Raw genomic sequence first — 19,345 nt, 5'->3', positions numbered from 1 at the left:
TTAGATCAGTGGAAGTAACTTGATAAATCTTGAGTTTACATGACCTAGAGTTGAGCATATTATTTACAAACCAAATATCCATAGTCTGTGACTCTTAAGTGTCACACATTCTATGACTAGTATGGACAGGATCACGGAGAATATTAAAAACTCCATGCTGCTTATCCAAAGACACATACCCTGAACCCCCTGTGATGTAGATAAGTCAAATGGCAAGTATGGGAGTAACCTGAATGATTATCTAGGCCAGCCTTTATTTTAGAGACAAGGAAGTTGAGGTCCAGAAAGGAGAAGTAGTCCGCTCAAGGTCACTTGATGTGTCTGTGGCACACTCAGGTTTTCCGTCCCTTGTCCAATACTCTGCCATCCTATAGCAGTTTACCTGGTTCAAGTCCTGTGTAAGGTCCCAGAGAACAGGAACCAGGGACATAGAGCTTGCTAGTATCCATAACTCCCTGAAACTAGCCAACATTTAGGAATACAAGAATTTTTATTATGATGAAACCCTTTAAGACTTCCCCCTCCCAAACTGTCTCTTCTGAGGCAACAGTTAACACTTTTTCATCACTGACTATATGCCAGTAAAGTACTAAGCACTTCATTTACTTCTCATCTACAAATGATAGTTACTATTATCACAGTTCCCATTTTACAGATAAGAAAACTGAGGCACTCTGACATTACATAACTTGCTGAGGTCACACAGGTAATTAGTAAAGCTGGAAGTCAGATCCAGGCAGTCAAGATCCAGAGTTTGTATTCTGGACTATTATATCCTAGAAGGAGCAGCTTGTTCAAGAAAGGGGAATGAAGATGCCTGTACTAGCCAATCGACTTCTTTTTGTTACAACTTCATCCTTCAAAGACTCTTGTTCTCCCATCCTCTTTCTAAATGTCCCTTCCTCAGTACAGGAACTTCTCAGGAGACCCAGCACATGTGTCGCCTACTCCACCTATCAGATTCCCATCTCTGTTCCTCCTACTTCATCAACACAACAGCCTTACCTTTGCCTTTTAAAAGATAACCAGTTGTCCAGTTTATAAACTCCAGTTTGACTTTAATAAATTAAATTCCAAGCCATCACACAGCAATGGACATCTCCCAATACAGAGGTGCAGCCCTGCTCTTGCTCCATCATCACATAGTCTTTAAATAAAGCCCCTAAAGCCATCTCTCCAGGGAAGGCTTCCCACCAAGCTCCTGGATCCCTCCTTCCAACAGAGCCACTGCTCATGGAGAAGGCGTCAAGTACAAAAATGGTAATAAAGGGGGAAGGAGGGATGAGGAACGGAAGGGGAGGCAGGGAGGTGGGGAGTACCTGCCCCCCATCCTGGGCACCGGCCCGACTTTCTATGAGCTGCCAATGTCCTCAGAGGCAGACATTGGTGCTGGTCAGAGTGGGAACCTGAGGGAGGTATAGGAGCCCCATCCCAAAGGGAATTGCCTACCCTCCTAAAACAGGAAAGAAGGGTCACCTGGGAGAGATGCCCTCTATCATCTGTTCACTGAGGGTCTTGGACCACACATATAAATAGAAAAGAGAATAAATAAGGGAGGAAGGATCAGCTGAGACGCCGAGCGCCCTGGGACTCCTCTGAGGGGCCAGCGTCAACAGCAGGCAAATGTTTCTGAGGAATGCCCATACATGCCAGGATAGAGCTCTCCTCTTACTCCCAGCCACCACTTCTTCTTCTATGTCCTCAGCAATGGTGCTCACCTCTCACATGCTTCCTATTGCAAGTACCCTTCCAACTGGCCCCACGGCCCCAGGTAGACAGGGCTTCCTGGAACCCAGAGAGCTTCCCTGGCCCAGGCTATTGGGAATCCAGGAAGGGGAATGGAAGGAGACATGGGGATTGGGCTGAGAGGACTCCTGCCCTCTTTTAGCTCAGGAGGTAAGGAAGGCCCTCAGAGCTGGGGGCTGGGGTTGCCATTGGCCTTGGGTTTGGATTTGAAGGAAAAGCGCTTAATAAGGCGGCGAGAAAAGCTGCCAGCCTTCTTTCGGACACTTGATGTGGCTGTCGTGTTGGAGAGGTCATCGTGTGATTGGCTCAGACCAGCTTCCTTCTGCCGAGGTCTCCGGCGGAAGATGAGCTTAGTGCCACTGCGCAGGAAACTCACTGTGGGAGAAGAAGGGAAGCTGTGGCAGAGAAAGGGGCACAACGGAGGTGTGGTGAACTGGGGATCAGAAAAAGACCAAGCATGGAGGGGTCGAAGATTTAGAACAGAACCAGGCCCTTGGCCTAGAAAAGCCAGGCTTCCTTAGGAAAGAAAGTAAGGACAAAACATGCCCTTCATCCTTCTTAAGGAAAAAAATGTGGTGCTCATGGGATTTTGCATGCACTCCTGACTAAAATGGCCCTGAGGAGGACTGTCATGGGGCCAGCTCCTCTGTGAGGACTGACTGAAAACAAACTGGGGCTCTTTACTATGGAAAGACAAAAGCCAAGCAAAGGGTGTTTCTAAAGGCCTATAAGATCATGAAGGGACAAGGTGAGTTGGTGACTTGTCACATCCAGGATGTGAACAGGAAGCGGTGCATCTGGAAAACTTCAAAGAAGTAAATCAGACCAATATATTGAGGAAGCTGCTTACACAGCAGGCTTTGGACTTAGAAATTTCAATATCCCGAAAAATGATGCAGGCTTAAATCATAAACAGTTAAATACATCTGTGGTTGATAGACTCACTGGTAGAGAGATGAAGATGTTTGGGGGCAAATCTTTCATCCTTAGAACTTAGAAGTATCGCAGCTACCCACAGGCTATAGCACTGCTAGAGGGTTAGCCCAGGGTAGGATTTCTTATAATCATAGGGGAGAGAAAACAGAATGAAAGTTAAGAAAGGAAGGGAAAAAGGAAGGGAAAGAGGGAGAAAAGGAGGGAGGGAGGAAAAAAGAATGAGGAAAGGAAGATGTACACTTAGACCTAGGAAGAAAGAACAATGGTGGTAAATGATGCCACAGGACCCAAAGCATCAAGTTCTCCTTCTCTACTCTAGCTTGGCTGAAACAGACTGGGAACTCTGGTGATCCTTAAGGAGAGGAAAAAGAAGGCAAATTGGCTTGGGGATTCCATGTCCCTAAGGGTCTAATAGGACCCAGGTCATGATACTGGGTATAAAAAATGGGAAGACCTTCCAAAATCTCCCCACCTTTGTGATCCTTGAGGCTGCGAGTCTCCAGGGCACCAGTAGATCCTGTTTCTGACTCAACATCATCCACAGATGGCCTCTCAGAAATGTCTGAACGTGTTGTCTCATCTGCTTCCTGGACACTTGTGGGACTGGAGAGGGCATCTAGGGGTCCTGGGGACACGGCTGGTGGATCTGAGGGAGGTGAAGAGGGACCTCCGCTGCTCCCTGCATCATCCTGCATTGAGGCTTCCAGAGATGCTGCATAACCCAGAGACAGTGCCAACTCGTCCTGAGCAATGGGCACCTGGCAAGAGGGATAGTTTTAATGGGCAGGAGTGACCCATTAGGGCTTTCTCCCTCTCCTCCCGGCTCCTTTCCTTTGAATCCTGTTACCTTGGTAACACCAGAGATGATCAGAGTGCTACGTTTGGTGGGTGTCTTCTTGGCTGCCCGCCCACTGGGCTCAGTCAGCTGGCGAATCGCTGTCTCTGCTACAGGGTCCAAGCCGTTGGAAAGGTGGCTCTCCCCTGCTGGAGGTACAGAGAGTAGACAACTTGACTCCTCCCCAGTTTCTTCTTCGACCTGAACTCCTGTGCCCTACCCAAAGTGGTTTTTGACTCTGGAGCCCTAGTGCCAACCAACACTCACACTTCCCATTTCCCTACTCACGGCTGCTGCTGTGGGAGGTACTGCTGGGACCACTGCTCTCACTCAGCACAGTTGTTGTCTTCTCAGTCACCTCCACCTTGGACGGGGAGCGGGAGGGGGAGTCTGGTGGGTGGGGGAGGGTCAGTGAGCTGGGAGGTGCTTTAGAGTACCTCCTCACCCCTATCTTTGTTGAGATGCAGACTTTGGTGACTCAGAGGGCAGGGGTGACTAAGAGATTATTAATCCCAGGGGTGATTAAGAAGATGCCATGTGGACAAAAAGACACTACAGAAACCAATAGGAATGTGAGAAAGTGCCATGGGGCCTACTGAGGGTATGGGGAGAAACCATAAAAATATTGAGAGGTGTAGAGATGGCACAGGGGTCCACTGAAGGTAGGGAGAATTCTGTGGGACCCCTAGAGATAGAAGAAATGTCATGAAGGGTTTCTGGGAGTGGGAGGAATACCAGAGCCCACTGGGTATGTTGGAGGATTCCACCAGGTGCTGGAAGGTTGAGCGTAGAGGCAGGGACAATTAGAAGCTGGGGCTGGGGAAAGGGAGGGGAAACTTGTGAAAAGACAGAAGAAACTTGGGGAGGTAGAAGTGCAAAAGTCCCATATGAGGAGCTGGTGGGTCCAGGATGGGGGAGAGAGGAAAATAGTAGGGGAAATGAGAAAGACGTGGTCGGAAACCAGAGGGAATTGGAACTAGGGCTTTCTTTGCCCTTTCCCTGTCCTTCCATGGATCTGCAATCCAGGGGCCCCTGGCTAGAGCTGGGCTTTCAGGCTCCTCCTCTTTACCTAATTTGCCATCTACACGGGGCCGGGACTGGACAGTGGTGACCGTGGTGACAATGGTGCCATCGGGCATGATGGTCCGGTCCAGCTCAATCTTCTTGGTAGGTGTGATGCTGGGGTGTGGAGTGGAGGGAGTGGGAGTGCCCAGGTTCCGGGGGGAGCCCTCCTCATACTGAAGCTGTCAAGGGGTGGAAGAGCAAAGAGGCTGGGCCTCAAAGACTGCCCTCCCCTGCCTCCTCCCATCTTCCCCCAGGGGTCAGCTTCTCACCTCTACTGCCATGGTGGCTGCTGGTCCCAGGGTTTTCCCTGGACCAGGGGTGAGTGGGCACACCTGTCTTCGGGACAGTGGTCTGGAAGAGGAGCCCACAGGCAGTGTGGCCTGGCCCAGGAATTCAGCTGAGGAAAGGGTAGCACTGTGAGCTGGTCCCATGACCAGGCTCCACTCAGCGCTCACCCAGAGGTGCTCCTTCCTGCCCCATACTCACTGTCTCCACAGCTGCTGCTCCTCAGCACTTTGAGGGCCAGCTCCCGGCTCTGGGGGCCCAGATCTCTGTGGCCAAGAGGAGGAATAGCAGGTAGGGGGAAGGTTAGCAAACAGAATCCACCCTTGAGCTGATCACAGACCAGAAGCAGAGAAATGCACATAAATAAGATGATACAAGTACTCCAAGCAGATTAATTCTTGCCCTCCAAATACTTTCTCTTCCCAAGAGAATGGGACAGGGCTCCAGTGGAGACCATACTCCTCAGCTGGGCATTCAAACTCTCCCTTGTTCTGTCCTACCCTGCTTCCCAAGTCTCTGTGTCAAACTACTCTCTTTCCTTTGTGCAAACTGTTCCCTCTGCCAAAAACACTTTTCTTTCACACTCTGTTAAAATCCTACTCTTACTCTAAGGTGTGGTTTAAATGTCACCTCCTCCATGAAGCCAACTCTGATCTTTATTCCCCTACAAGAATTAATCTCCCTCACCTAAGCATTCTCATGCACTTTTTGTAAGCCTCAGATGGAACACTTATACTATCTTTTTATGTGCATCTATCTCTGCCTCGAGCCTGAAATCAACTCAGGGATTGGGAGTATATCTTGGTCATGTCTGTATCCCCAGGACCCAGGTTGGGATCTAAGGGCTCACAATAAGGGGCTCACACGAAAGTTTACTGAAAATAGAGTTGGTTCAGGCAAGGGCTATGTTGACTGGGGTGATTCTCAGTCTGCCCATGAGAATGAGGGGATGGGGGAGGAGTCACTCCTTACAGTGCCAGATCTTCTGTCCACTCCACCTCGGGACCAGCCCTCATGGGCTTGGTCCACTTCTGTTGCATGGGGTTGTCGAGTTCAGCTACACAGCACAGGTCCCCAGTGCCTATGAGGAAACAGAAATTAGAAGATGCTCAGATCAAAGATGGGAAGCCATTGAAGAATAGAGAGGCTATACCCTTGGCAGAGGGGCAGGAAGCACCTGCAATTATAGCCTTGACAATCCCCTAGCCACTTCTAGGTCTCACCTTCCAGCTCACTTCCCAGATGTGATGCTTGAAGCTGGCGTAGGAATAACCGGGTAGGTCTGGGGATAACTGGGTGGGCCTGGGGTACCATGGGTGGCTTCTCGCTGGGTACCTAAAACCAGAAAGAGGTAAAAAGAGTGAGAACTCTGATATAGTACCCTGGGGACAGTATGCCTGCAAACTATTTGCTTTGAGTGCCTACTTACCAGACCTCCAGGGGCAGAACAAGCCCTGAGGTTGACCATCATGGCTGGCTGGGTGCTGACTATGGCATCTTCAATCAATTCCTCAATAGTGGAGAGCACTACTTGCTCCTCACCTCTCTGCAGAGAGAAGAAGAGGAGAACAAAAAGGTGGGGCCCCCAGCTCTGGCTTCCCATCCCTGTTCTGCCTCTTTCCCCCTAGCCATACCCCCTTACCTCTCTGGCCTGGAGCTTGGGAACCACTGTCAGGCTGATATCTGGGCGATCACTGAAGGCCCAGGATATGAGCAGCCCCTCACCAGGGATTTCCTCCAGGTTGACTTCCAACTGGGGACAGGGACAAAGGAATTAGGTTAACTTGCCCCACTCCTTGGACTACTTCCATTCCCCAGGACCCTCCCTGCCCAAATTCTATCCAAGAGAGGAACCAAATTGAAAAGGATGAGGCAATTAAACCACCCCCTGCCCAGCTCCGTTTCCTACACCCCACTCTACCTGTGTTGGTGGCAGTGTCAGAGTGACGTGGTAAGTCTCCATGGAGACAGCAGCGGGGGACTGCTGGGTCACAGAAACTGGGAACATCACCTCCTCAGCAGAGAGCTGGCAATGCAGCACCTGAGACAAAAGAGGAATGGAGAAAGGATGCCTCATCCTGCTATGCCCTGCCTCATAATGGGTCAGCAGACCCCTCCCCACTTCAGTTTTCCTTGAGACTTCACCTTTTTGGGGTCACAAGCCTATAAAAAATCAGATAAAAGCCAAAGACTTCTCTCTCCAGAAAAATGCAAATATAAAAAGATGTACTATATTTTGCATGTAACTTCAGTGGGATTCTCAGACCTCCTGAAGCCAATCCTTGGATCCCTAAGACATTCATAGACTTCAAGTTAAGAACCCTTGGAATAAAGGGAACTCTTGGGATCAGCCCCACTCTCAGACCCTAAAGAAGTCAGTGCCCAGCAGATCCTTACCATGGCGCGCTCTGATTGGTCTATGCAGGTCACATGACTAATGCTGGCTCTGGGTGGGAGTTGGGGTACCTCCTCAAAGGCGATTTGGATGGAGCTCTGAGGGAGTAATGTAGACAGACGGTCAGGTCTCTGGAGATGCCTCCAGCAGAGCTAGCCTGCTCAATTGCTGATTGGGCCCTGGCACTGCCCAAGACTCAACTGCAGGCTGGCTTCTGGCCCCTTGTTGGCTAAGGGTTATACGACAGGAAGTGTTTTTCTCAGACCCACCTCTCTGGGGCTTGCAGCTGCTAGGGAGAACCTCAGAGACCAGATCACCTTGAGCTGAAGACTCTATATTCCTTCTAGAATACCAGAAGCCTCCCTCTTCTCCTCCCTTCTTCCCTTTCATCCCCCACCGTCACCCCGAAGAAAGGGATGCATAGAAAAAAATAATAAAGGTGTTGGTTGCCACCTATATATAATAGTTGGACTGAGAGAGACACAGCTGAGCTAAAGGTGAAAGCAGTACCACCACTTATTCAAGACAAGAGCTAGAGATATGAGCTAAGCCTTCTTCTAGTTAAATAGGATGCGGAGGTGCAAGAGTATGACTCTATTCATATTCCTGGAGATGAAGACAGCTCAGCATGGCCTTGGGGAACTTTACCAGAGACTAGAAAGAAAACTAATCTCAAAGGGCTCAAGGTCCAGGGGCCTGGCTAATTCCTCTAGGCAGAAGGCAGGGTGGTATTAGTGAACAGAAAGCTGCTTAGCTTAGGTCTTGAAAGAACTTTCTAATTCTTCCACAGCGGAGAAAGCAACCTACTGCAACCCCATCTGGAGAGCTGAATGGGAAGAATTGAGGAGGGGGCACAGACCAAGCTAGCAGCTCTTCCTTGGGTCTTGGGATGGAAAGAAACAAATCCACTGGGCTCATTTGCCTGGCAACCAGGGGAAGCCGATTTCTCTGCTCCTGCAGTTGTCTTGTTTGAAAGACAGGCCCAGGGAGATGGGGAGATGGATGCTTGGAACCCCAACTCCCACCCCCTGCAAGGGAGGCCAATGTCCAGCTGAGTCAGCTGCCTTAGGGAGTCACTTCTGACCCAGGGACAAGGTACAGGGAGAGCTGGGTGGAGAAGTGAGTCTGAAGTATAGACTGACAGAAGCCATCTGGCTTTCTGCTGGGCAGAGGAGAAAAGCAACTTCTTGTGTGGTCTCTTCTGTTTCTGGGCATCTGGGGAGCTAGTAAAGTTAAAGCCCTTACACTAGTGGTGGCTGGAAATGGAGAACCCTCTGAGAAGGACCTGATAGATGTGAGGGCAAGGATAGATTATAGTACAGGATGGGAAGGGGCCCCATGAGAGGAAGGCCTCACCTAACACCCCACCTCTCAGGCTTATGATCATGCTTCCTGCCCCACTTCCTGGGAGGCCAGATGCCCATGGTGCAATGGGAGGAAGTAGGCTGGGCTGGTTTGTGACTGACCCTGGAGGGGCAGCTCCAGGCTCCTCTATGGAAAGGGTGTGAATTGTCAACCTGCTCTCCACCTGAACACTTTTCCCTCAACACATACACTGCAGATTAGCATGGAAAAGGATGTGTTAGACTGCAGCAGGGAAATCACTGCGGGGTGGGGGTAGGGGTAATTCACTCTTTTTGGGAATCTGCCTGATCACACCAGGGATTTGGGATACAAAATGTTAAGTCGGTGTTGTGGCATGAGGACCAGGCAAATTCCTTCCGCAGGTGCACCTGTCTCTCTTCTATCCCCCCCGCTCTCCCCCCGCCCCTCTTCCCAACACAACTGGCACACAGGCTAGGGGGAAGTGCCCTCAGGCACGGGGATTAGCGTTGCTAAGAGAACAGTAACTTGTGCATGGGTTTGGTGCCAGAGTACCTAGACCACAAGAATAGCAAATTTGGGACACAGCCAGATTTCTACAACCTCCAGCCTCACCTGCACCCTTTTCTCTGATTCCGTAAAGGAAGAGATGACATAGGGTTCCCCAGTTGATCCCCACCCTCATCCGACCCTCCTGGTACGAGCAGTTCTTCCCCTGGAAGGAAAGGCTGAGTGAGGAGACCACCTAGGTGCTCCTGTTCAACTCACCCCGTCCCTGCAGGCCTGCTCGTTGAGCGCTCGCACCCAAGCCCGCTGCCAGTTCTCCCGGAAAGACTTGAAGGCGAAGAGTGACGCCAGGAGGCCCCGGACTCCTGGCTCCTCCCGGGCGCCAGCCTGAGTAGCCCGCAGCCGCAGCAGCGAACGCCATACGCCCAGCTCCCGCAGGGAGCCCCCAGGCTCGTCAGCTAAGGCGGGTCCTGGGCCCCGGGACCCGCGGGCCCGCACCAGCCACAACCCCCGAGCATACTGAAGCAGCCAGCCGAGCACCGTGAGCAGCGAGGCGGCGAAAAGGATCAGCAGGGCCGCCCAGCCCACGTCCCACTGCTCCCAGCCCAGATCCATGCTCCGTGCGGGCTCCAGTCCTAACCCCAGTCCCGGCTCCCGCTCAGCCGCTGCCCCGGGGGAGCATGGCCCGGACAGGCCGCGGAGCGGGGGCGGGCTCCCCCGGGGCTGGGCGCGCGGGCTCGGGGGCTCTCCGGGGCTTGGTGCTCTGGACTAGAAGGTGCCACAGATCAATAAGAGGTGGTCTTGGGGGTCGTGATGCCGGAGTCCGTCTCTCCGTAATCCGAGTCGCTCCTCGATTGGTCTGGCAGACCGACCCACGTTAGTCGCCGGCGGGCGCCGGACTCCTCCCACCCACCGCGCGGGCCCGGCGGGACCCAGGCTGGGACTAGTCTGCAGAAACGCGGGGGCTCGCCGGCCAGCGCCGGCTCCGGGAGCGATGCGTGCGCAGAGCTGACACTGACAACACGGCCAGCACCCCGCCCCCACCCTCCCTTAAAGGGGCCGCACCCGCGCGGGGCGGGGCTTGGGGAGCCCTGCACTAGAGAGCTTGAGGAGTACTGGAGGACAAGGCGGGAGCGGAGGAGGTTCCGGAGTTGAAAATAGGCGGGATCTTTGACCACCCCGCCCCATTCTAGAATGGGGGTACTTCCTTCTTCCCCGAGCTCACCGCAGGAGTAACCACTCACCTGAGATGCCGCTTTTGCTTTCCCTATGTTCCTTAGATTGTTTTAGTTTGAACACCTGTGGGGCTAAGAAGGTGGTGACCCCTGTGGACAGCATTGCCCCTTTTCCCAACACCCCCAGGCTCAGCAGCTTCTTGGTTCCCATTTCCTGGCCGAAGTTAGGCCCTGGGTAAATAGAGCGCCCTCCTAGATAGAAGTGTCTGGCAGAGGGCCAGCTGATACCGACCAGAGAAAAACAGACCCTGAACCTGGTAGAAGTTGAGAATGGAACACGGAATATTCCACCACCACCCACCACCCCCCTGCCCACCCTTTTACTACCCTCCCTCCTTGCTTTTGGAGCTAGGACACAGGAACAACCTATTAGACTCCTGCTGGTGTAGGTTTGTTCTGGAGATATTTCCCAAGCTGGGGCTGCTTCTGTTTTTAAAAATAATATATTTCCATAGTAACAGCTCCTTTGAAGCACGTGTAGAGTGAGTGGTAATAAGGAGGGAGCTGGCAATGTAGTGCTGGACTATCAATAGATTCAGCCAGAAGACCCTGCCATCCAAATATCTTCTATCCCAACAAGCACCTCCAAACTGATGTTATAGGTACACCTTTTCCTAGACTTAAAAGAATCGATTTTATCTCTATAGGACAAGGACTTGTCATTGCTTTCTGGAGTCAGGGGAAGAACAATTTTACAAAACGATTCAAAGGAATCTTTATTTTCCAAGAGGTCCTTCTTCTCTACATACATATGGCAAGATTTGGCACATAGTGCCTTCTTTAGAGAGGTAAACAGAAAATATCTCTCTCCTAAATCCACTAGATAGTCTGAGGAATAAGTACCTGGGAGTAAGCAATGCCCCCTAAAGTATGGAGTTTCAGAGCTTGGCAGAACCTGACTAGTAAGCATAAGAGTGCCTGAGCCAGAGGAGGTGGTGAGTGGTGGGGGAGCCTGAGGCATCCTTAGATTTCACTGTAAGGAATGATGGGGGCAGGGGTAGCGGGGGTAGGAGAGGAGGTAACCTTGCTGTTGCCCTGCCTATGCATCACTTTTGGTCTCTGCAAACAATGGAAGATTCCTAGAGTGTAGGTCTTTAATCTTGAAGGAAGAAGACATGAAATGAAGGAAAGAGAGAACTCAGTGCCAGAACCCAGGGACAAAGGAGGAAGCTGTCAGTAGGCAGAGCAGCTAGAGAGAGGGGAGCAGGTTCCATGGGAAGTTGTCTGGTGCAAAGTTTCACTATAAAGACTCTCTTCCCCACGAACCCTTCTTTGAAACCCTCTGACCTCCCAGGGGTCTCAGTTCTCTGAGTTCTTGAATTTACTTTCTCAACTCCTTCGCTGAGCACTTGGTTCTCTGCTGCCAGATACGGCTGCTTCACATTTCAGTCTTCTATGAGTGTCCCCAATTAGTCCTTCTACTCTTCCTTCCACTTGTTGCTTAGACCTGTAGCACTTATTTCATTTGCCTTATAGTCTAGCTGGTTGTTTATATGTCTGCTTTTCCCACTCACCAGGAAGCTGCTTAAGAGTGAGGACCATGGCTTACTCATCTCTCTTCCCTCATATTCATCCAAGGTACTTTAATATGCTGAAGTAGACTCCTTGATGCAAACAACTGCATTTATATCTCTTTGTGCCCCCACAGTACTTAAGAGTTTTCCATTCACATAGTAGAGATTAGCAAATTCTTTGTAATTTTTAGAAGTCTAACAGAAAATATTCTAATATACATGTAAAACACTAAAATTTTTTAAATCGTTTCTTTCTTTTGAAAACTCATTCATGTTATCCCAGTGGAATGGGAGATCTGTGGCTTGGTTTCAGCTAACAGCTTTTGATAAACTGATAGGGGAGAAGTAGGAAGGAAAAAAAAAAAAGACTAACTCAGCTGTATGGAAAGAGCCACGGATCTGGTCCTCAAGTGTCATAGCCCCCCAGACTATCCAAAGCTGTCTCATGGACTTTTTAGGCACTGTGAAACACTTTTGGGACAGATCTTGTCAGGCAATCACACTTAATGGTGGATTGGCTTTGCTCACTGGGAAACACTCAGAGCTTCCTAGGAGGAGAAGCACATCTCAGACATTGCTCAGCCCAAGAAATCAGCTGAAGCTATCAACAGCTCACCTGATTTGTGAGTCCTAGGACCAGCTTCAGCTTTCAGGCAAATTCTTTGAACTCTTATCAGGAAAGGCACAAAATTGCAAGGGTGGCCAAGTCATGTGTTTATTTGTTTCTCCTGATCAGTATGATAATCAACTGGGCATTTACCATCTTGAGAACAAAAATATTCAGATCATATGACAAGTATCCAAGTAACTATGTTCTGATGGTAACATGTATACTGAATGATGAATTCCTAGTCTTTGAACAAGTCCCCATACCCTCTTCCAGTAGAGGTTGAAAGGGGCAGGGGGAAAGAAATAATGACCTCTGGAGAAGAAAGACAAAAAAGTTCCCAATGCACCGCTGAGGAGGAAGATTTATTAGGATTGGCCTCCTAATAAGGGAAATAGATAGAGACTGTTTCTCAGACGTCTAGGGAGTCTCAGCCTGCTCCTCCTGATCAACAAGATAACTGAATGCTGCCTCCTCTGGGGATCCCATAAGCTCCTCCTTTCCACCTGCTCTAGGCAGCTCACTTTCTCTGTTTGGAAGGCCTTTCCACTCTTGTCACTTACTGAAATCTTTCTAGATGCTACTCTTCCTCAAGGTCCTGTCACTTGGTCACAACTAATTGCTCTCTCCGTGTGCTCCAATTGCCCTGTACCTCTTTCAGACACAGACTCATTCTGTTTGGTGATGCTTTGTATACAGATATCTGTGTGTCCTTAGTCCCTTGGGGACACCCTTTGGAAGAGAAAACACTTGCCTCTAGGGAGTTTCCAGACTAAAAGGCACTGACACACACGTATGTGCAGCACACACAGAAAAACAATACCAGTGGGATAAGTTCTGAAAATTTGGTGAAATACTATCAAGTAAATTATTTCATTGTTAATTAGAGCCACCTTCAAGAGAAGGGACATTTCACACCCGGTTTTGATAGGCAGGTGAGGCTATCTTTGGCCTGAAAAGAGTCAACACTTACCACTAGAGCATATCATATTCAAAAGAGTGGACAAAATGCCAGGATACTTGAGTTGTCTTCCCAACTCCCCGGTGGTGATTTCGTCTCTGAAGAATAGAAATAATTTGCCAACTAGGAGCCTGTGGGTGAATGAAAGAGAATGAAGATCTCCAAGAATCATTTTTTTTTTTTTTTTGCAAGGAAACAGGCGCTAAGCAAAGGCACGGGAACCTGGAGAAAGAAACCGGCTGGGAGTTCCTCAGCTTCACAGGAAGCCACGTGTGGGTCTGGTTCTCCTGCTTCCTTACTCTTTACAACGCCTCAGCATCACTGACTCCATTTGGGAGCTTATCACAAAGCTGTGATCCAGGGCCAGAAAAGTCAAGTACCGGGTTAAATCCAAGACCTGAGGGCACTCCCAGCCCCTTCAGTGGTCAAGTGCTCCGCGGGGTTGCCCGGCAACTAAATGCTACTGAGGGGCAGATGGGTGCGTGGGATGATTAAGAAAAAGTACCAGGGTCGAGGACAAGAAAAACATACAGTGGGAGGGTCTTTTTGTCTGCGCTTTATAATTTACATCATCTTTCAAACTGTGGCTGCGTTTCCAGGAACAGTGTTGTATTTATCTTGGCTTCCGACTACATTGGGAACATTTTCTACACGCAGCAGGCGCGTCCCTCCTGCCCTCCCCCTTGCTTCCCTTAGCCGTCTTCCCCGATCCTGAAGCAACTCAGAGTAAACTCAGGGTACTGGCCCTTTAAACGCCAGAGGCCGACAGAGCTAAAACTGACGTGGAACCAAGAGTAAGTGGCGTCAAACCCATGGTAGAAGGAGGCGTTCATCTTGGAACCGGGCAAGGAGTTTTTCCGTTTGGGGCTGTATACGTGTAATATGATGATAGGAAAGTATCTGCTTTTGTCTTTAATTGCTTTCCAACATCCTCGGGATGGCTCAACTCTGGAACGACGGATGTAGTTTAAAATAACACTTGTCCGCACGCTTCTGCCCATATTAAAAATGGCCGCCGCCGCCTTCCGCAACGATAGATGCTTTGCGAACAAGATTCGTGCGGAAACAGTGGGTAGGAAAATGCAGTGGGGGCGGAGCAGAGGTTGCTTCATATAGGGTCACCGGAGTTCCGAAGGTGGCTCAAGTTTGAGTTGTTGGGGTTTGCTCTGATTAGTGTGGGGACACCCAGCCTGTGGGGAGCGGCCACTCCTTAGTGCAGAGGCTTCAGGACTTTGTGTCCTGCTTGAGCGTTCGCTCAGGAGGCGGCAGAGCGGGCCCCCCTGGCTTGTCACCATGTGGGCCTTCCCGGAGTTGACGATGCCTCTGCTGGTGAATTTGATGGGCTCGGTGCTGGGATTTGTGGCCACACTTACTCTCATCCCCGCCTTCCGTGGCCACTTCATTGCAGCGCGCCTCTGTGGCCAAGACCTCAACAAATCCGGACGGCAGCAGATGTGAGCGGTGGCACACGGGTCCCGGGCAGGGGACAAGGGCTGAGGCAGGGCTGGGCACGGCAGGGGCTGGACTGGGATGCTTGACTGCGCGCGGACATGCAGCGCCAACCCAGCAGACAGACCCTTGGGAGGTGAAGGGCAGAATTGGGGAAGGGTTAGGTGGGGGGAGAGAGAGAACTTTGGCGTGTATTAGGGACTCCAGCAGTGGTGCCCTCCCTCCACCCCAAATAAGATTACTATAATGCTTACACTAGTGAGTGACCACGCCCCCTTTCCTCTTTCCCTTCCACCCCTCTTGCTGCTGGGCCACAGCCCAGAGTCCCAGGGAGTGATCAGCGGTGCTGTTTTCCTTATCATCCTCTTCTGCTTCATCCCTTTCCCTTTCCTGAACTGCTTTGTGGAGGAGCAGTGTAAAGCCTTCCCCCACCATGAAGTAAGTAGCTACCTGAGAGAGTTGGGGTCTTTTGGGTTTGCGGGGAGGGGCTAAGAATCGAAGAAAGACAGGAATTCCTGAAAGGAATAATGAAGTGGAAGTAGGTTTTGAGTCCTGATTTGCCCGATCCTCTCCCAGTTCGTGGCCCTGATAGGTGCTCTCCTTGCCATCTGCTGCATGATTTTCCTGGGCTTTGCGGATGATGTACTGAATCTACGCTGGCGCCATAAGCTGCTGCTTCCCACAGCTGCCTCACTACCTCTCCTCATGGTCTATTTCACCAACTTTGGCAACACGACCATTGTGGTACCCAAGCCTTTCCGGCCAATTCTTGGCCTGCATTTGGACTTGGGTGAGTAGCCCCGCTACTACTGCCCCTATGTTCTCTACTTCAGGGCACCCTTACTCGCTGAGATATCCAGCAGAGCATCCTTCCTGGTGCTCCATTTTCTCCTCCAAGTGTCTCTGTTTTGACCTTGTGTCTTCTCAGATCCTTTCTGTTGGCCCTTCATCCTATCCTCCGTCATCACCACTTTTCTTGGAAGAATATCCTTAAATCCTCATTCTGTAGGTGGCATTACTTCTTTTCTTACTGTTTTCTCTCAGGGATCCTGTACTATGTCTACATGGGGTTGCTGGCAGTGTTCTGTACCAATGCTATCAATATCCTAGCAGGAATTAATGGCCTTGAGGCTGGCCAATCACTAATCATTTCTGCTTCCATCATCATCTTCAACCTGGTGGAGCTGGAAGGTATGTGGGATTGAGGGTAGGTCGAGAAAGAAGTCTGAGTGTTAAGGGAGTTGCCTGATATCTGGCTTTGGGGAATTAGGGGGAAAAAAGCAATATGTTAATTATAGAAGATAGGGAAGGTATTTATTTTGCAAATAACAACTAAGATTTATTAAATATGAGAAAGAAAAACACAAGTCCTGTCATTTATAGCTAGATCGGCACTAATAGATAGGTCATGGTCTTCTCCTATTGAACATAAACAGTTTCACAGAATCCCTAAATCACTCTCTGACATTGATAAAGACAAAAACCAGACCCCTCTATAATGATATCTGAGCACAGACAAAACTACAACACTGTGTACCCCACAAAAATGACCAAGATCCCCCTCTTTTGGTTAACATGAGTGATTGCTGCTTCCTTCTAACAACTCAGTTCCTCCCACTTCATAGATAAAACTTAAGATGCTGAGTCATAGAATTATTCCTGTTGACAGTCTAGGGCAAAACTCTGCCTCCTTGCATCATCCCCAGAATTGTTTAAAACAAATCTTATAACAAGTCCTCCTAACACCCCCTTACTGAGGCATCCCAAGGTTCCCCATGGTATGTGATTTCCAAAGTCTCCCTTGTTGCAAGTTAGTAAATCCAGCTTTCATTACAGGTGTGTTCTGGTGGTCTTTGGTTGATGGACATCAATAAGTGTTTATTAAAGCTAAGCACTTTTCAAACATTTTCATTTAAACTTTGTAACAGTTCTATATATCAGATATTATCAGCTATATTTTACAGATGAGGAAACTCAGGCTTAGAGAAGTATTGTGTCATGATCAAGGTCACATAGGAAGTAAAGCTCGTATTCAAACCTACATCTGACCAATCTAAACCATTTTAAAACAATAACTAGTTTGGGAAGCATTCATGAAAGAGGTGGAATGTTGACAATTGCTTGGGTGACATAAAAGGGGTAGTGAGTTCCTGAATGATTTGGAAGAGGTAGACAGTACAGCTTGGGATATAACTTAGAGGCAAACAAAGATAGGACCAGGGTATGCAGAGGAAGTGGCTATTCAATTTTTCCTTCTTTGTTTTTCCTCCTTCTTCCAAAGGTGATTATCGGGATGACCATGTCTTTTCCCTCTACTTCATGATACCCTTTTTTTTCACCACCTTGGGATTGCTCTACCATAACTGGTAAGTAGGCCTGTGGATAGGAGGACAGCTATTTGAACATGTGGCAAGTATGGTCCTGATCATGACCCAACTCCTGATGGAGAAGCTAACCTAAACCTGTGCATACTCATGTTGAGTGTTTTCTGAGTCTTTGGTTGGCAGTATTCTTAAATTGCTCTCTACCCATCAGTGGTTGGTGACAAGTACTACGGAGCCCCAGGAATAGATGAATTCAGGACCTTGGGTTCTGAAGAACTACTGGGAGAATTGGAGGGAGTCTCCTCTGAGCCAGAACTAGAGTCAGGGGTAGTCCAGTGCCCAGGGTGTGTTATGTGAGAGAAAAGATTGGTAATGCTTCTTGCCATTGGCTCAGATCCTCTCCCCCACGCAGGTACCCATCACGGGTGTTTGTGGGAGATACCTTCTGTTACTTTGCTGGCATGACCTTTGCCGTGGTGGGCATCTTGGGACATTTCAGCAAGACCATGCTACTCTTCTTCATGCCCCAGGTGTTCAACTTCCTCTACTCACTGCCTCAGCTCCTGCACATCATTCCTTGCCCTCGTCACCGTGTGCCCAGGTAGCTGCTTTGGGATTTAAAGGGAAATTATAGCTTTTTCATTTGGGATTCATAAAGCCAGCCTTACACACTTGCTCTGCAAAGGGAGTGGACCCAAAGAAGGGCTGTTTCCCTTTGGTAAGCCCTTTATAAATTAAGAGCACATTTACTTACATAATTTCATTTAATGTTCACAACAACTCTGATCACACAGTAGTAAGCAGCAGAGCCAGAAATAGATCTCAAGTTGTTGGACTCCACATTTGGTGCTCTTCCTATTAAATAACTACTCTGAGGAGAGTTCTTTAAGTAGTAGCCCAGTCACATAAAGCTCTCTTCCTCCTGCAGACTCAATACCAACACAGGCAAACTGGAGATGAGCTATTCCAAGTTCAAGACCAAGAGCCTGTCTTTCTTGGGCACCTTTATTCTAAAGGTAACAGGGGAACAAGGAGGTAAGGCTCTAGGTCACCATCCTGAATTCAGGAAATGGGGAACCTAGGCCTACATCAGATTCAAGGGGATTCTGAAAGCATTAAGCAGATTCCCGTTCCTGAAGCATAGGTATTAACTGAAGTTCTCTCCACCTCCGGCCCTTCCAGGTAGCAGAGAGCTTCCAACTAGTGACAGTGCACCAGAATGAGAATGAGGATGGTGCCTTCACTGAATGTAACAACATGACCCTCATCAACTTGCTACTTAAAGTGTTTGGGCCCATGCACGAGAGAAACCTCACACTGCTCCTGCTGCTGCTACAGGTGCGGTTGGGGATGAGGTTTATCACTCTTTGTCTCTCTTTCTCCATGGTTTTTACTCTAGTCTCTTTTTTAATTTTGCAGATCTTGGGCAGTGCTGTCACCTTCTCCATTCGATACCAGCTTGTCCGACTCTTCTATGATGTCTGAGTTCCTGGATCATTGCCCTTTTCTTCATAGTCTCCAGGGTTTCTGACTCAGGACAACCTCATTCTAGACTAAGACTGCCTCTCAGCCCAGGCCTCTCTCACCCTCCATTCTCCATAGAATTTCCATTCCCCTGTGATTATTGACATACTGGGCCTTTCTTGCCCTCGAATGACTGTTGATTGGACTTTGCCTATGATTTTCTTCAACTTGCCACTCTCCCTATCCATCCTGTCTTTGGAGCCTAAGGTGGGATACTGCATCTGTTATGCAGTTTTCCACAACTCTGACTTTCAAGGACTAGGTTGGGCCTGGTGATAGGGACACAGGCTCAAAGATGACTTGAATTTGACTATAAATTAAGTATTCTAATTAGTAAAAGCAGAAAAGGTGTGTGTGTGTGCGTGTGTGTATGTGTGTGTGTGTGGGGGGGTGCCGCAGGTGCTCCCAGTGGTGACAATAAAGTGTTGTCTTTTTCTTGTTTCTGTAGGTATGTTTCCTATATGGGCATTTTAGGGTAGATTGGGAGGGTTAGTGGAGGCACCTCCTTCAAGAAGATGCCTATCTCTCTGACCCATCCTTTTCCTTTTAGTACATCAAGCCCCTTCTAGCAAGAAGTGAGCAGGAAGAACAGACCAGACAGACCATGTTGAAAAAATATTGAAATCCTGATACTTCAGG

General features: G+C 49.3%; 2 protein-coding genes across 7 annotated transcripts; one reads left to right on the top strand and one right to left on the bottom strand.

Annotated features, from left to right (window-relative positions):
- Positions 1-234: 234 nt before the first annotated feature.
- C2CD2L (C2CD2 like) lies at positions 235-10,125 on the bottom strand. Of its 5 annotated transcripts, XM_039866626.1 has the most exons (15): positions 9,829-10,123; positions 9,354-9,767; positions 7,265-7,360; positions 6,789-6,908; positions 6,510-6,620; positions 6,297-6,413; positions 6,091-6,202; positions 5,840-5,948; positions 5,069-5,133; positions 4,852-4,979; positions 4,587-4,761; positions 3,806-3,907; positions 3,530-3,666; positions 3,155-3,440; positions 1,033-2,121 (listed from the first exon to the last, which is right to left on the bottom strand). In XM_039866626.1, exons 2-15 carry the CDS (start codon positions 9,705-9,707, stop codon positions 1,910-1,912), a joined length of 2,124 nt encoding a protein of 707 aa, XP_039722560.1. In that variant the 5' UTR covers positions 9,708-9,767; positions 9,829-10,123; the 3' UTR covers positions 1,033-1,909. The 5 variants fall into 5 exon arrangements, with proteins under 5 accessions (XP_039722559.1, XP_039722560.1, XP_039722563.1 ...); XM_039866625.1 differs by having other exon boundaries at positions 235-2,121; positions 9,354-10,078; XM_039866629.1 differs by having other exon boundaries at positions 1,042-2,141; positions 3,530-3,663; positions 9,354-10,125.
- A 4,358-nt stretch (positions 10,126-14,483) lies between these two features.
- On the top strand, positions 14,484-19,147 carry DPAGT1 (dolichyl-phosphate N-acetylglucosaminephosphotransferase 1). 2 transcript variants are annotated; one of them, XM_039866609.1, is made up of 9 exons: positions 14,484-14,863; positions 15,176-15,296; positions 15,435-15,648; positions 15,972-16,049; positions 17,140-17,224; positions 17,595-17,783; positions 18,111-18,198; positions 18,365-18,520; positions 18,602-19,147. In XM_039866609.1, the coding sequence occupies exons 1-9, from the start codon at positions 14,703-14,705 to the stop codon at positions 18,665-18,667; spliced, it is 1,158 nt and encodes a 385-aa protein (XP_039722543.1). In that variant the 5' UTR covers positions 14,484-14,702; the 3' UTR covers positions 18,668-19,147. The 2 variants fall into 2 exon arrangements, with proteins under 2 accessions (XP_039722543.1, XP_039722542.1); XM_039866608.1 differs by having other exon boundaries at positions 15,903-16,049.
- The last annotated feature ends 198 nt before the right edge of the window (positions 19,148-19,345 follow it).

Source organism: Pteropus medius, unplaced genomic scaffold, assembly GCF_902729225.1.
Source record: "Pteropus medius unplaced genomic scaffold, Ma_sr-lr_union100, whole genome shotgun sequence".
NCBI classification, from domain to species: Eukaryota; Metazoa; Chordata; class Mammalia; order Chiroptera; family Pteropodidae; genus Pteropus; species Pteropus medius.
Note: the sequence above shows the minus strand (reverse complement) of the source record. Positions and strands in the feature narration are given on the sequence as shown.

Coding starts and splice junctions, on each gene's coding strand:
- C2CD2L (XM_039866626.1), bottom strand. CDS start 9,707: ATGGATCTGGGCTGGGAGCAGTGGGACGTGGGCTGGGCGGCCCTGCTG. Junction 6,203..6,296: donor GTTCTGCCCCTGGAGGTCTG/GTAAGTAGGCAC, acceptor TTCTGGTTTTAG/GTACCCAGCGAGAAGCCACC. Junction 4,980..5,068: donor GAGCAGCAGCTGTGGAGACA/GTGAGTATGGGG, acceptor CCCTTTCCTCAG/CTGAATTCCTGGGCCAGGCC.
- DPAGT1 (XM_039866608.1), top strand. CDS start 14,703: ATGTGGGCCTTCCCGGAGTTGACGATGCCTCTGCTGGTGAATTTGATG. Junction 15,297..15,434: donor AAGCCTTCCCCCACCATGAA/GTAAGTAGCTAC, acceptor ATCCTCTCCCAG/TTCGTGGCCCTGATAGGTGC. Junction 17,225..17,594: donor GGATTGCTCTACCATAACTG/GTAAGTAGGCCT, acceptor TCCCCCACGCAG/GTACCCATCACGGGTGTTTG.